This window comes from Aphelocoma coerulescens, chromosome 5 (genome assembly GCF_041296385.1).
Source record: "Aphelocoma coerulescens isolate FSJ_1873_10779 chromosome 5, UR_Acoe_1.0, whole genome shotgun sequence".
Lineage (NCBI taxonomy): Eukaryota > Metazoa > Chordata > Aves > Passeriformes > Corvidae > Aphelocoma > Aphelocoma coerulescens.
The window spans coordinates 1,832,358-1,846,294 of NC_091019.1; the positions used below are offsets into that span (position 1 = coordinate 1,832,358).

At 54.9% G+C, this 13,937-nt stretch overlaps 1 protein-coding gene across 1 annotated transcript; it reads left to right on the forward strand.

Moving 5' to 3' along the window:
- The first annotated feature begins 1,411 nt into the window (after positions 1-1,411).
- LOC138111046 (SITS-binding protein-like) lies at positions 1,412-11,331 on the forward strand. The gene is made up of 10 exons (XM_069016225.1): positions 1,412-1,870; positions 3,803-3,974; positions 4,689-4,893; positions 4,983-5,133; positions 5,221-5,400; positions 5,814-6,082; positions 6,512-6,648; positions 8,791-8,912; positions 10,194-10,373; positions 11,158-11,331. Exons 1-10 carry the CDS (start codon positions 1,412-1,414, stop codon positions 11,329-11,331), a joined length of 2,049 nt encoding a protein of 682 aa, XP_068872326.1.
- The last annotated feature ends 2,606 nt before the right edge of the window (positions 11,332-13,937 follow it).

Genomic DNA, 13,937 nt, shown 5'->3' on the forward strand with positions numbered 1-13,937 from the left:
CAGATTTCCGGAGTTCTTGCACCGGCGGTGATTGCAGGTATCCTGGGAAGGGGCTTCCCTGTGGGTTTGGGTGCACCCTCAGCTGCAGCACCCATTTTGGCAGCCCTGGAGTTGATCTAAGGGGGGGTCCAGTGGCTCCTGGGCAGTAGGAGCGGGGATAAAATCCCCCAAAATTGAATAGTAACAACAGCAAAAGCCAAAGCAGGAGAATGAGGAGGCTCAGCACTTCCAGGGCTCCACGTGTGTGGATTCACACGGGTGTAGTAAAGACTGAACCAGAGCCGCCTCAGCAAACTGGCAAAAAATCCCTTTAAAATCATTCCCCTATAGATAAGAGCCTTTAAAAAGGAATGTTTTTAATGCCCTGCCCCTGCTGGGGATGCAGCCACCTGCGGCTACGTGCGGGCTGCAGGGGAGCAGGCGGGAGGGAGAGAGGGAGGGAGGGAGCTTGGCTTAAGTAACGCTCCTGGGTTAGTCTGGATCAAGTTCCTTCGGCTCCCGGGTCTCGGACGCGGCCGGGAGGGAAAACTGCCCTGGGAAAGAGGAGGAAAACCTGCCGCTGGTGGGAAAAACATCGGGGACTCTTCGGGGACTGCGACAGCATCCCCGAACCTGCTTTTAGGTAAGGGGGTGACGGGGGCTGTAGGGGTGGCTGGGCTGTGCCAGGGGAGGCGGCACCGTTCCCATCCTGCCATCGGGCAGCGGGATGGGGCCTGGGATACAGGGACAAGCCAGTGCCACCCCATGAAGCTGTCACCACGGGTGACCCGGCGGAGCAGCAGGCTCCCTTGGGCTCGCCCAGCGCCCAGACCCTGCGCAAGGGCGGTTTTGCTCTGTGCATTACCCAAACGCTTTTCCAGGGAAGAGAGAGAGGAGATGGAAAGAGGACATTGCATCCCCTCCTTTCTCTACCCACTCTGGGATGTTTTCCTGCACCCCTGGCTGTTTGCTGCCGCTTCCAAACCGAGCGGGGAAATGATGCCAAACCCCACGGAGCAGCGGGGGCTGGAGCGTGGCCCCGGTTCCCATTGCCCGTGGCCCCGTCTCCCTGCCGGGCTCCCGGCCACGTGTGTCCTCCTCCTCCTCCTCCTCGGTGTCACTGGGTGCTGCCGGCTGTGCCAAGGGGCTGAGCCCCCGGGTTTGGGGGCTGAGCCACTGTCACCGAGCCCAGCAGTGGAGGAATTTGCCGTGGAGGAAGCTGCGGAAGGGACTCCTCTTACCTCGGGATCAGGGCAGAGAGAACGGAGTTGCAGCTTTCCTTCTTTTAAACCATTTTTTAATTTAACTGGTTTTTGTGCATGCTTTTGGAGCTATCCCAGAAGATCGTGTGGAGCTGTCCCAGAGGGTTTTCTTTCCTGTGCTGCTGCAGGAAGGCAGAGAAGCGGAGCCGCAGCATCCCTGCGATCGCACCATGCCCCTCTCCCGCCACACCGGCCAAATCCCGGAGTCCACCTGGACCTTGGGCTTCAGGGAGATGACGGAGCCCTGGAAAGGCGCCGTGGGCTGCCTCGGCGTGGCCGTCTTCTTCGCCATGACCATCGGCATCATCTCGTGGCAGGCAGTGGAGCAGTCCCCGGAGGAGTGGGTGCTGCGGGGCCGGGATGCAGGGATGCTGTGGGAGCGCGGCCGCGGGGCGCTGCTGCTGCGGGCGCTGCCGGCCGGCCGGCCCGTGCTGGCCATCGCCGTGGGCAGCGTGCCGGCCACCGAGCCCCCGCCGCCCCGGGACCGCTGCTGGCACGACGGCGGCCAGTTCTGCTATTCCTGGGAGGAGGACGCCGAGCTCCGGCTCTCCCTGGAGCCGCCGGCAGCCCCCGGCACCGAGTGCTACGGCGTCCGCTGGACCCCGCTGCGCCCCGACTTGACCCTGAAGGTAACGGGGACACCCCTGCCCAGCTCCAAACCCTTGGGGATCCAACAAGGGAGGGGCCGGCCTGACCGTAATCCCCCAGCTCGGTTCTGGGGTCGCACTGTGGTCGCGGCTCCTGGAAGGTGCCGGGTGGGAGAAGTGTTTTGGAAGCATCGTGCCCTGAAGCTGAGCCCCAAAATCCCGTGGCGGTGCCACGTTGGTGACCCCGGGGTGGGAGAGCTGTGTTTATATGGAGACAGAGTAAATAACCACTGGAGATGACAATGCTGGCGAGAGCCTCGGGAAGGTCTCTTCCAGCACAGACACAATGGGCAGCTCCCGTGGGACGGGAATAATCCGTGTCTGCTGCTGCAAGCACTTACGGGGGCTTTATTTTTGGTATCGTTCCCTGCTTGCTCTCTCAGTTAAATAAAAGCAGACTCTGGGAAGGAGCCTTAGGAGGGGAAGGAGAAACGCTGTCAGAGCAGGGTGTCCAGTGGTGGGGAGCTCCCAGAACAGGGAGGGAAGCGGGACGGGATCCTGTGGGATGGAGGACTGTTCCCCTTTAGCCGTAAATCACCTGTTGGCACCGTTTTGGGTGGGTGGAAGTTGTTGCCTGAGCACAAACCCTGGGTCTCCTCCACTGACATTGGGGTGAGGCGTTTGAGAGGGTGAGGCAGAACAGGCTTTTTCCCGCTTTTTCAAAAAACCCAAACCATTGGAAAATATGATCCAGCGCAATCTGAGTTAAGAACAGACTGTTTTTCCCTCTTTCCCAGCTGGTGTAACGAGTTCAGCTGACACCTGGTACAGCTATTCCGAGCCTCCAGGGTTTCCACTTTAATAATTTACATCTCCTCTCCCCACCCCTCGGAGAGACTTAACCTCTCTGTGCCCCCGAGCTCAGGACTGCAGGAGGCTCTGAAGCCTTGGGATTGGGAATAAACATGGGGTGGGTTGAGTGGGGGGTCTCCGGGTCCCCCCTGCCCTCCCCAGCCCCCCTTCACGGCCCCGGATCTCCGGGCTTTCGGGGAAGCCCATCCCGCCTGGGAAGTCACGAGGACGCTAAGTCCTGCTGATCCCTCGATTTGGCAGAAAGGGGAAAGTTTGAGAGGCTTTGAAGTGAAAACTGATGGTTTCTGGCAGGAGGCGGGTCAAGGCTGGGGATGTCCCCCATCCCGGGGCCCTGTCAGGCCTAGGGGAAGCGCACCAAATCTCCAAACGGAGTCTTTTGAGGGAAACTCTTGTTATCAGCCCTCGGGGGAAGAGGGAGGATGAGAGGGAGGGATGCCTTGGGAGAGAGGATGTGTCACCCTGTGGTGCCATGGAGTTGAAGGCTCAAGATGGGGCTAAAAGCTCTCTGTGGGAGCTTAGGTGGGGACAGCTGCACTTGAAGATTCACCCCAGAATGTCTGGGGAAGGCAGCTGGAGAGGTTAATGTGTTTTTAAAGTAAAACAGAGGAAGGAGCTACCAGAGGAAAAAAACACCTAACGAAAAATAGCAACCAAATGAAAAACCTGACCAAACCAAAAAAACCCAAACCAACCCAAATACACGTTTCCCAGCCGGGTTTCTGCAAGTGCCCTCAGCACATTTGAAAGCTGTTTCCTCGAATTTCCCCCTCTGTTGTCACTCCTGTCCCACAGCCACTCACACCTGCAGAGTCTCTTCGCTCAAACCTTTGCAGCATCTTTCCACCTGCAACTCAGAGGTGTTTGATAACCGTGGTGGGGAGCAGAAGTGGGACTGGCGTGGCAGTTTGCCTTTATTCAAGCTCCTCCAGCCAAACCTGGCAGGCTTTGGGGAGCAGGTCTTGCTTTTCCTTTGTTTTTAAATGAAACCATAATTTTACGCTGCAAAAGGGACACCTTCCACTAGCACAGTTTGTTCCAAGCCTGGCTTTCCTGCTCCCCGTGAGTATTCCCCTCTCTTTGACAATGCTTTCCTGCCTGCAGGATTGTTTCTCCATGGCCAATGTCTCCTGGTATGGAGGGCCGAGCATCCGTGCCCAGCGCTGGCCCCTCAACGACGCCGAGAGCCCCGCGCAGCCCTTGGTCAGCGGCAACCTTGGCACAAACCCCGAGGGCTTCGGGCCTGTCCTGGAGAGGTACTTCCTGGGATCCACAGGTAACCACCTCCTTCCCTGTCCAGTGTCCAACAGCTTCAATCCCTGAGGCTTCTCTGCCCTCCTCCTCCCCCCTAAAGCAGCTGTTTAAGAGCAGCGTCGATGTCTCCTACAAACGAAATATCCTACAAACATAGTGGCAGCAGGGCCCACGGGGTGGATCCCATGCTGCCTCATCCCTGTGGGAGAGGCCATGGTGATGAAGCTGAGTGCCCAAGTCACCCCGGGGATGTGCCATGCTCTCGGTGCGCCTGGTTTGTTTCTAAGCCCAGAGCTGTGCACATTGCTGCATCCCCAGCTCCACTCGAGCGGCTTCATGGCTCCCTGCTGCCAGTGTGGGATGCTGGATTCAGGCAGGAGTTCCACTGTTGGTGTCATTTCTGGGGGGGTATTTGGATTATTCTGCAGAGCACCAAACTTCAGGTATTACCCCAAATTCATCCAATGAGCTGCAGCTGCCCTGCACTGCTGAGGCCACTGAATGCCGAGCAAAAAGGCCACGAAAGGCAGAAATCCAGCCCTTGAAAGGCAATTTGGAGTCGACAAGGGAACTGCAGGAGCAGGGCGGGGATTGTTGGCACGGCTGGATGTGTGGTGGGATCAGCCCGGGAGGCCTTGGCACCAGTCAGGCCCTGCCCCGCTCATCCCTGCGGCTCCCAGGACCGGGAGCAGCCGCGCGCTCGCCGAGACACCGTTTCCCCGCTTTTCCCCCAAAGGAGTGACGGTGACCGTGGCTCCCGACGTGCCCCTGCTCCTGTCTGTGGAGAGCCACAGGCAGTTCTGCCTGGAGACGCCGGCGGGCCGCGCGGAGCCCCTGCACTACCAGCTCTGCGTCAGCGCCGACATGGCGGCCGCCCGCCGGCACGCGGCCAGCGCTCCGGCGGGAGCGGCTCGGACACTGCCGGACACCGCGCTCCTGCCGTGAGTGCTCCTTCCCCGATGGTGGCAGCCCTTCCGCATGTCCGGCTCGCTGTCCCAAGCACCTCACGAGGAATTTTCCCCCCCTGCAGGTGTCCGATCTGGCGGTACCACGGCCCGGAGGGTTCCGCCGCCAAAATCAAGCGAGGCCTGCGATCGCTGGTGAGGAGGCTGAAGCGGCATCGCCTTCAGGAGGGCGTCGTGGCCCTGGGGGAACGCGGCACCGCCGTCCTCGCCGCCGCGGTACGGCCGTCCTGCCGCCCTCCGGGCACACGGGGAGCGCGCGTTCCCTCCGCACAAACGCCTTATTCCTGCCTTTCCCGCCCGCAGGACCTCGTGCCCTCGGAGCGCAGGAAGCGGCAGGCCCCGGCGCTGGTGGAGCCCCTGGAGCTCTCCATCACGCTGTCCCCGTACGCTGGCGTCACCTCCCCGCTCTTCCTGCGCTCCCTGCGCGGCGGCGAGGCCGCGGGATACTGGCTCGGCCGCCAGCCCCGACCCGGGGGCAGCTCGGTACGGGACCCCCTCAGCCCCCAAACCAAAATTAAAGCTGAACAAAGCCCCTCAGGTTTATCATTCATCAAGGGACACAGCCCCATCCCATTGCGCTGGGGCACAGCAGTGCAGGGGGAAGCAGCATCTCTCCTCGCTCCTGCAGAAGCAGCTTTAAAATTTCCACTTCCAAAAAAAACGCTGCCAGTGTTCAGAAAACCCCTCAATTCAATTTTTTGGGGTCAGTTTAATTGTCAGACACTTCACCACCAGCTCAGGGGTTTTTGGGGGGTTGTGGGAGGGTTTACACCTTGATGTGCTGCACCATGGCAGCGTAGGGTGGGATGGGGGCAGCACGGCATCCCCCAGCCCTGCACCCCAGAATCAGCAAGATATTCTACGCATCCGACAGGGATTTCCATCCTCCTCTGCAGATCCCACTGCTGACCATCTGGAAAGGGCAGCTCTGCGCCCGCCTGAACGTCACCAGCGAGGCGGCGCTGGGCTGGTACCTGGCTCGTGCCCGGCGCCTGCGGCAAGCGCTGGGGGCCACCTATGTGGCCTTTGAGGGAGTTGAGGGCAATTCCTTCCTGGAGCAGGACGTCCCTGCTCCCGCCGAGCTGGCGGGTGACGGATACACTGAGGTGCTGGCAGCAGCGCTGGCGACGCTGGGCAATGGAACCATCATCAGCGCCGGGACCAGGTGGGTACTGGGGAGAGGCTTTGCTGGAGCTGATGGGCACAAGAGCTGCCGGGGGATGGTTGAGCTGGTGCTTGGAATACGTTCTCGGTATTCCGAGATGGCTCTTGGCATCCAGGGAAGCGGTGAGGAAGTGGGCTAGGGCAGCGTGTTGGAGTCAATGATCCTTGTGGGATCTGAGGGCGGGGAGGCCCTGGCACAGGGTGCCCATCCCTGGAAGTGTCCAGGGCCAGGTTGGATGGGGCTTGGAGCAACTTGGGATAGTGGGAGGTGTCCCTACCCAGGGCAAGGGGTGGCACCGGATGAGCTTTAAGGTTTCTTCCCACCCAAACCATTCCAGGACTCTAATCTGGCCCCAGTGACTCCCAAGCCAGCCGGGCATCATGGAATTCCGGCTCTAAGCACCTTGAAGGGTTTGTGTTGTTTCCCCAGATCCAGTCACCTCCCACTGTTTGTCCAGATGAGCCCCCTGCGCTCCGACTGGAGCCATGCGGGGCTGAAGGGGCTCATCCCCTCTGTGCTGCACTACAGCCTCCTGGGCTACAACTTCTTCATCCCTGATGCAGTAGGTAAGGATTGATTGTCTAATTTTCCCCCCTATTTCTGGCTCTCTGCAGTGAATTTTGCAGCCTTTTTCCAGGCACGGGAGGTACATTTGTACCTTAGGTGTGCTGTGGGAAGGCTTGGAGCGTTTTGCTCCCCACTTTTCTGTGGTGCTGGCTTGATTGGGATGAATGTTAGCAGGGAAAAAAGTGAGGAGCTAAAAACAAAAGGACATGCTCTAAATACTGCCAGGCAGCTCCAGCAGCAGCCAGGTCTCTGGGGATGCACTTCCCAGAGTTCCACCACAGCCCACCCGTGAGGGGCTTGGCTTGGGCTAAATCCCACCTGGCACAGCCTGGATCCACATCCCCAGGCTCCTGGCTGGGGAATGGATGTTCCTGAAACCCCGGCAGCTCTGCTCCAAGCCTGCATTTCTGCTCCGAAGCAAAATGGCTGGAGAAATCCTGAAATGAAAACTTTGTAAGAGGGCAAGAAACAACCTCTAATCAGGGCCAAGGGGATCCATTTCCCCTTTTCTTGGAGATGATGGAATTACTGGTGGTTAAAACATGCCCTGAATGGGCAGGGGCTGTGCAGGAAGTGTCAGACACGGAGAGTTGAGCTAAACAACAACCCTGAAATAGGAGTTGAGAGCAGTATTTCAATTTGGCCTCTATTTTTAGCCTGTTTTCCTTAGAAAATGAGGCTCAAGCAATCCCAGCATGGGAGTCTGCTTCCCAAAGAGGGGCTGGAGCCCTTGGCTTGGATGGATGGGAGCACAGATCCCCCTGCACAGAGATAGTGGGGCAGTTTGCTGCCAGGGGTTGTGTTCCAGCAGCCTGGGAGCCGCAAGAGTTGGGAAAAGCCTCTGGAGGAAATGGGCATTTGTGGATGGCTGGGTGAGCCCTTGGGGCACTGGTGCCATTTCCAGGGAAGCTGTGCCAGGTTTCTGGAGCAATGGCTCCCAGGGATGCCCTGGCTCCCAGGGGTGCTTTAGGCACTGGAAGTGATGCCTTGAGAGGCCACCTAAAAAACAGAGACTAGACAGGAGTAAGGGAATAAGGCAGGTATTTATTTGAAAGGCCTTCAAAGGTACCCCTGGGGGCCAGAGGCCACTGCCGAGATGGGCCCCAAGATGGACCCCAGGTCACGAGTTCTTCACACTTTTATAGGTTTGATTCATTTGCATAGCAGGGTTAATTCTCCGATTAAAGTTTCAGTTCAGTGATGTAATTCCCCTCAGCTTACCCCCCCTTTAGAGGCTTTGGTTTATACTTTTTGGGCCTAGGACAGTCTGGGTGTCCTTGGAGAGCAGGCCTGGAGAGGCTTTGTTATGTCTGCCTGGCATGAGAGAGCAGAAGTGAACAGGCTCCAAGGAACTCCAGAGTTACACACCAGGCAGTACAGGATTTGAAGAACACGAAAGCTAAAACCCAAGGTGTAGGAACCCAGAGTGCCGAGAATATTTCTCTGCCTGTTTTTAAGGGGTCTTACCCCCCTAAACAACACTGTTTTTACCTCCAACCTTGGAAAAAATTACCAATGATCAGGAGCTAGAAAATACACTGGTGTGAATTAGGTGATAGACTACTATGTAAGATTGTCACAGGATGAAAAATTTAGAGGTTTTGGGCTTCTCTTTATAGTAAATAGATAAGAGTAAAAAATATCAAAATGGAGGATTGTTGTTCTTCTCTAAACCTTCTTCTTCTACTACTCCATGTTCTGCAGTAAAAGTAGTTTGGAATGATTGGATAGAGAATTCCACAGTTCCTGTCCGTGTCACTGAACAATTGGTAGGAAAGTGAAAATAATGTACATTTTTAGTAACTATTGGTTAAAATATCTTTAAAAGCTGTGTAAATATGGATAACTCGAGCTCACTCCTGCTTTTCTGTGCTCTATGCTGTACCTGGGTCACGCTAGTGGCTCTGTTCCTCTGGTAAGACTTAATAAACAACTACCTGGCAGCATTGAAACTCCAGGAAAAGTCTCGGTTTATCTTTGAAACTCCTTGCAAGGACTTTCAGGAAATTCTCTCCCATCAGGAGGGACTTGATTTACGGCACAGTTCAGTGTCACCAAGGCATCAGAAGGGGCTCTGAGGTTTCCCAAGAACCTTCTCCTGCCACGTGAGGCCCTCACTCAGCCCCGTGGTGTTCCCACAGGAGGGAGCGTGGCCGGAGCCGCCCCGCAGGACCCAGAGCTGTTTGTGAGGTGGCTGCAGATTGTGACATTCCTGCCCGTGATGGCCTTTGGGACCCCGCCCTGGCTCTGCTGTGACGCCTGGGTACGTATCCCACACCCCAGACGGGAGGACACCGGGACCCTGACATGGCCAATGCCCCCAAAAGCCATGGAAGGCCTGGCGGGGGTCACCTGCCGGCTGCTGTCCTCAGCTTTGCACGGAAGTGGGAATAAATCCATTACCAGGGGGTTTAGATTCAAGTACCAATGGATCAAAATCCAACGGGTTTGTATCCATTATCAGTGGATTTAACTATGCTTCAATTCAATGGATTCATATGCGTTATCGGAGGAACTTAAATCAAATTGATTAAGGCCCTTCATCAACGGATGTAAATCCATTTAAATACAACTAATTAATATCCATTATCAATAGATGTAAATGCATTCAATTCCAATGGGTTTGTATTCATGATCAAGGGAGGTAAATTCACTTAAATCCAATGGACTCACATCCCTTTTCAATGGGTTTAAATCTATTTAAATCCAATGGGTTTATATATTTTATCAATGGATGTAAATCCATTTAAATCCGATGAATTAATATCCATTATCAATAGATGTAATTCCATATAAATCCATGGGTTGATACTCATTACCAAGAGATTTAAATACATTTATATCCAATGGATTCATGTTCAATATAAATGGATTTAAATCCAGTTAAATCCAATGGGTTTATATTCACTACCAATAGATATAAATCTATTTAAATCCAATGGGTTTATAGTCACTATCAATAGATTTAAATTCATTTAAATCCAATGGGTTTATAGTCACTATCAGTAGATTTAAATCCATTTAAATCCAATGGGTTTATATTCATTATCAATAGACTTAAATCCATTTAATTCCAATGGATTCATGTTCAACATAAATGGATTTAAATACATTTGAATCTAATAGAGTCATAACTATTATCAATGTATTTAAATCCATTTAAATCCAATGGATTTATATTCACTAACAACAGATTTAAATCTATTCAAATCCAATGTATTCATATCACAATCAATAGATTTTAACCCAGCAGATTTATAACAATTACTAATGGATTTAAAGCCATTTAAACCCAATTGATTTATGTCTGTTATCCATGGATTTAAATGTGTCACCAATGGATTTATATCCAAATCAATGAATATCCAGTATCAACCCCATTTGCACCGTAACTCGATCAGGACATTCCAATTCCATAATTTCTCTTCCCAAGGGGATATATATTTTACTTTTACATTTTCAGTGCTTTATTTTTGGGATTCCCCTGCCTGCTTTGCTGTTTCCTGGATGCTGGGCTCCTCACGGATTTGTCCCTGACCTGCAGGTTGTGAATCTGACCCGCCAGTGCATCCAGAGGCACCAGGACTTTGTTGTGCCGCTGCTGCTAAAATACAGTGAGGAGTGGCAGAGTTTGGGATACCCCATCTTCCGGCCTGCCTGGTGGCTCAGCCCCACGGATCCAGTCGCGTTCACCGTAGAGGATGAGTTTCTCATTGGAGATGAGGTGGGAATTCGGCGTGATTCCTGTAAATCCAGCTCTGCCTACAAGTACAAACCAGGGCTTGGAACTGGGAAGATTTAAATCCAAGCCAAAGCAGCTGGGTTTTGTGGGGTTGGGGTTTTTGCTGTTTGGAAAAGCTTGGCTTTCCTCATGAAACTCTTATTTAGGGCCCTGAAACCTTCCATCAGCTTTGGAAGTGAAATGATTTAGCAGGAATAAATAGTCTCAGAACGCTGGGAACCGCTTTTCCCAGAAAACAAGGGGAAAAAACACTCCCTGAAGGTGGGATTACATTGGCTGTCACTGGGGAGGAGGTTTTGCAAGAAACACACATTTCTGATGGTTTTTTTCATTCTGGTTTTCTGAAATATAAACTGGACAGGATCTTGGGGCTGCTGCAAGCAGGGATGATCCCAATCCTGTCAAAGGACTCTCACTGCACTGCGTTAATGGTTTTTAAACTGACAGAAGGCAGGGATAGATGGAATTGGGAAGGAACTCCCTGTGAGGGTGCTGAGGCCCTGGCACAGGGTGCCCAGAGGAGCTGGGGCTGCCCCTGGATCCCTGGAAGTGTCCAGGGCCAGGCTGGATGGGGCTTGGAGCAGCCTGGGCTAGTGGAAGGTGTCCCTGCCCACAGCAGGGGGTGGAACTGGATGATTTTTAAGGTCCCTTCCCACCCAAACCATTCCAGGATTCCCTGATGACCGTCTCATCTCCACACATCCACCCTGGCTAATCCTCCCTCTGCTGAAGCTCTTTTTTTCTGTCTTCTTCTTTTCCCTTGCAGGTCCTGGTTGCCCCAGTAACAGAAAAGGGACAAACGTGGAGGGATATCTACCTGCCGGGAGAGGGGCACCTCTGGCTGGACACCAACACTGCCCGAGTGTTTGATGGAGGCACCACCCTCAGGAATTACTCTGCCAGCCTGGCCGAGGTGCCAGTGTTTGTAAAGACCTCCTGAGCCCAGGCTGGGCAGCTTGCCACAGACACCTCCGGGGGCAGCGCTGCCCGCAGGCGCTCGCTCTCCCCCCTAAGACTTCCAGCCTCTTTGCACTTTTCCAAGATCCTTTTTTTTGTTGTTGTTTTGGTCTTTCTTGTTTTGTTTTTTTTTTTGGCGGTTTTCTTTTTTTGTTTGTTTGTTTGTTTTTGTTGGGGTTTTTTTTTATTATTTCAGCAGAAATTGTCTGGATTTCCCTACTCGTTGTTATCCCAAAATAGCGGCTCTGCCACCAACATCCCTCCACACCGAATGCTGCATTTTTCCAGGGTTTCCCTGGTGAAATGTTTGTGTGTGTGTGTGTTCAGGTGGGCACATCCAGCCTTTCCAGGCCCCTGGCACCATGCTCAGAGAGGCAGGGAGTGGATTTCCTAGGAGACAAATAACACCAGCTTATACCTGAGGAGAGGTTTTGTATTTAATGAAAAAATTAAATCCAGGGAAAAATTACCAGGATAGTTTTGGTGCTGTGTGTAGCCACCTCCTGTGCCGAGCAATGCTTTTCCCACTTGAGGCTGTGAGTGGTTTTCAGGTAGCAAGAGCCCACCTTTGGAGTATATTTGAGAAAAGGAGTGAATTCCAGGTGGATTTGAAGCAGGTTTCTGTGGAAGAAAAATAAACTTGATCAAGCAGAGGAGTGGCTCTACCAGAGTGTGATGTGGATATCGAGGATCCTTGCCCACCTCCTGTGTGCCCCAGCTCCTGCTTTTCACCAGTTGTTGGATTTTATGGCTTTTTCCCAATTATTTCTTGCAGTGCAAGAGGGATCCAGTGTGACCAGCCTCCTTCCATCCAGCAGAGAACGTATCCATAGGGAAAATCCACGTCCCACGTGCTGAGCAAGCATTTAGGGAGATGATCAGCTATGCTGATCGCCCAAATTAGAGATCAATGGGAGATTGCAGGTTAGTAGGGTGCTTCCAAAGGCTGGCATTTGGGGACAGGGGCTGGATGACAGCTGGGAGGGAAGTTTAGGGCAAGTATTGGCCCTGGAGCTGGGCTCGGGCACCTCCAGCACCAAATTGTATCAGCCACACCTTGGGTTTCTGGGGAAAATATTCCTGCACCAAGCTCTGGCTCCACTGAAAAAATGCTAATGGGTACTAACTTCTCCCAGCAAAGTTTTCTTGGATAAAACTGAAGGGAAAGCAAAGGAAAAATCCAAATCAGGTTCAGCCACAGAAAGGCTGAGAAGGCACGGAGAGGGGAAGAGCCCCTCGGCTCCTTCCTTGATCCACAGAGGCACTTGGTGCTGGGGGGAGCTCAGAGAGGGAAAGGATGAGGCTCATGAGGGCAACCCAAGGGCCTGGAGTGCTCCACAATATCTGTGGAGGCTCCTGAGATGGCAGAAAACACAAAGGGAAAGAAAGGAAGTGCTGGCACAAGCGGCATTTGTTTATTTGCAGCGAGTCAAGCCCTGGAACAGGATGTCCAGGGGGGATCTGGTGGCTCCATGCTGGGAGATCACCAAAGCCTGGCTGGACACCCCGGGCTGTGCCCGAGCGTGGCATTTCCCATTTCGGGAGGGTGGGCTACCTGTCCCTGCTCCCGGCACGGCTCCGGCTCCTGCGCCGGTGCCGGCTCCTCCCTGAGGAGCCCGGGATGTCCCGCTGGGACCTTGGAGCTCGTCCCCGCTCAGCATTCCACCTCCTCCAGCGCCTCTGCCTTCTGGAGCGGTCACGGGGCACCGTTCCCTCAGAGCTTGTCTGGCTGTCCTGGCTTCTCCTGTGGGATCTGCCCCGGGTTCGGCTCCTTGTCCTGTGCTGGTGCCCGGAGGAATCAGAGTCTTCCCACTGGTGTCTCTCGCTCCTCCCTGAGGGGACATCGTGTTGGGGCATGGGAGTGTGTCTGTCATCAGCATTCCAGCTCCTCCGGCGCCTCTGCCTTGCGGAGTGGTCGTGGGAGCCTGTCTGGGTGTCCTGGTCTCTCCTGGAGGACGTGCCTCGTCTCCTCTCCCGGCCGTGGGAACGCTCCCTGCCCCTGCCCCACCTGCGGTGGCCCCACGACCGTTCCTGCTGGCTCCAGGATCTGCGGGACCTGCACCGGGACTGACTTCCCCGTGAGGAGGCCGGGATGTCCCACTCAAACCTTGGAGCTCGTCTCTCTCCACGTGTGTCCTCCCAAGCCCTTCTCTGCTGCCACCACCTCCTCCTCGGGGAGTCGCTGCCTTGGCTGTGCCGAGACTGCCAGCGGCCATCGCGAGGCCGCCGCGTGGATCTCCTTTGCCTCCTCTCCCAGGGCCTGCCGCGTCCGAAGTGTCCGGAGCAGCTCCGTGGCTGCCGTGTGGAGTGACCGCGCCATCTCCGCTTGCTGCCGTACACCCGGTCCTGCACCTCGTGGTACAGGGCCACGTGCTGGGGGTAGGGGTGCCGGGTGGGCCGCTGGCACCGCGGGCACACGGCCTCGCCCAGGCACCAGTCCCACAGGCACAGCTGGCAGAAGCAGTGCTGGCACGAGCTGGAGCACGCGGTGCTGATGTCCCGGCACTCCGGGCACACGGGATCCTCCCGGTTGTTGTCCTGCGGCGCGGCCGGGGCGGCCTGCCTGGTGTTGGCAGCAGAGGTGCCCGG

Bases quoted from the DNA above. Each gene is read 5' to 3' on its own strand.
- LOC138111046 (XM_069016225.1), top strand. From the start codon at position 1,412: ATGCCCCTCTCCCGCCACACCGGCCAAATCCCGGAGTCCACCTGGACC. The intron at 5,134-5,220 runs GTACGGCCGTCC...TCCCGCCCGCAG, and splicing joins CCGCCGTCCTCGCCGCCGCG to GACCTCGTGCCCTCGGAGCG. The intron at 10,374-11,157 runs GTGGGAATTCGG...TTTCCCTTGCAG, and splicing joins AGTTTCTCATTGGAGATGAG to GTCCTGGTTGCCCCAGTAAC.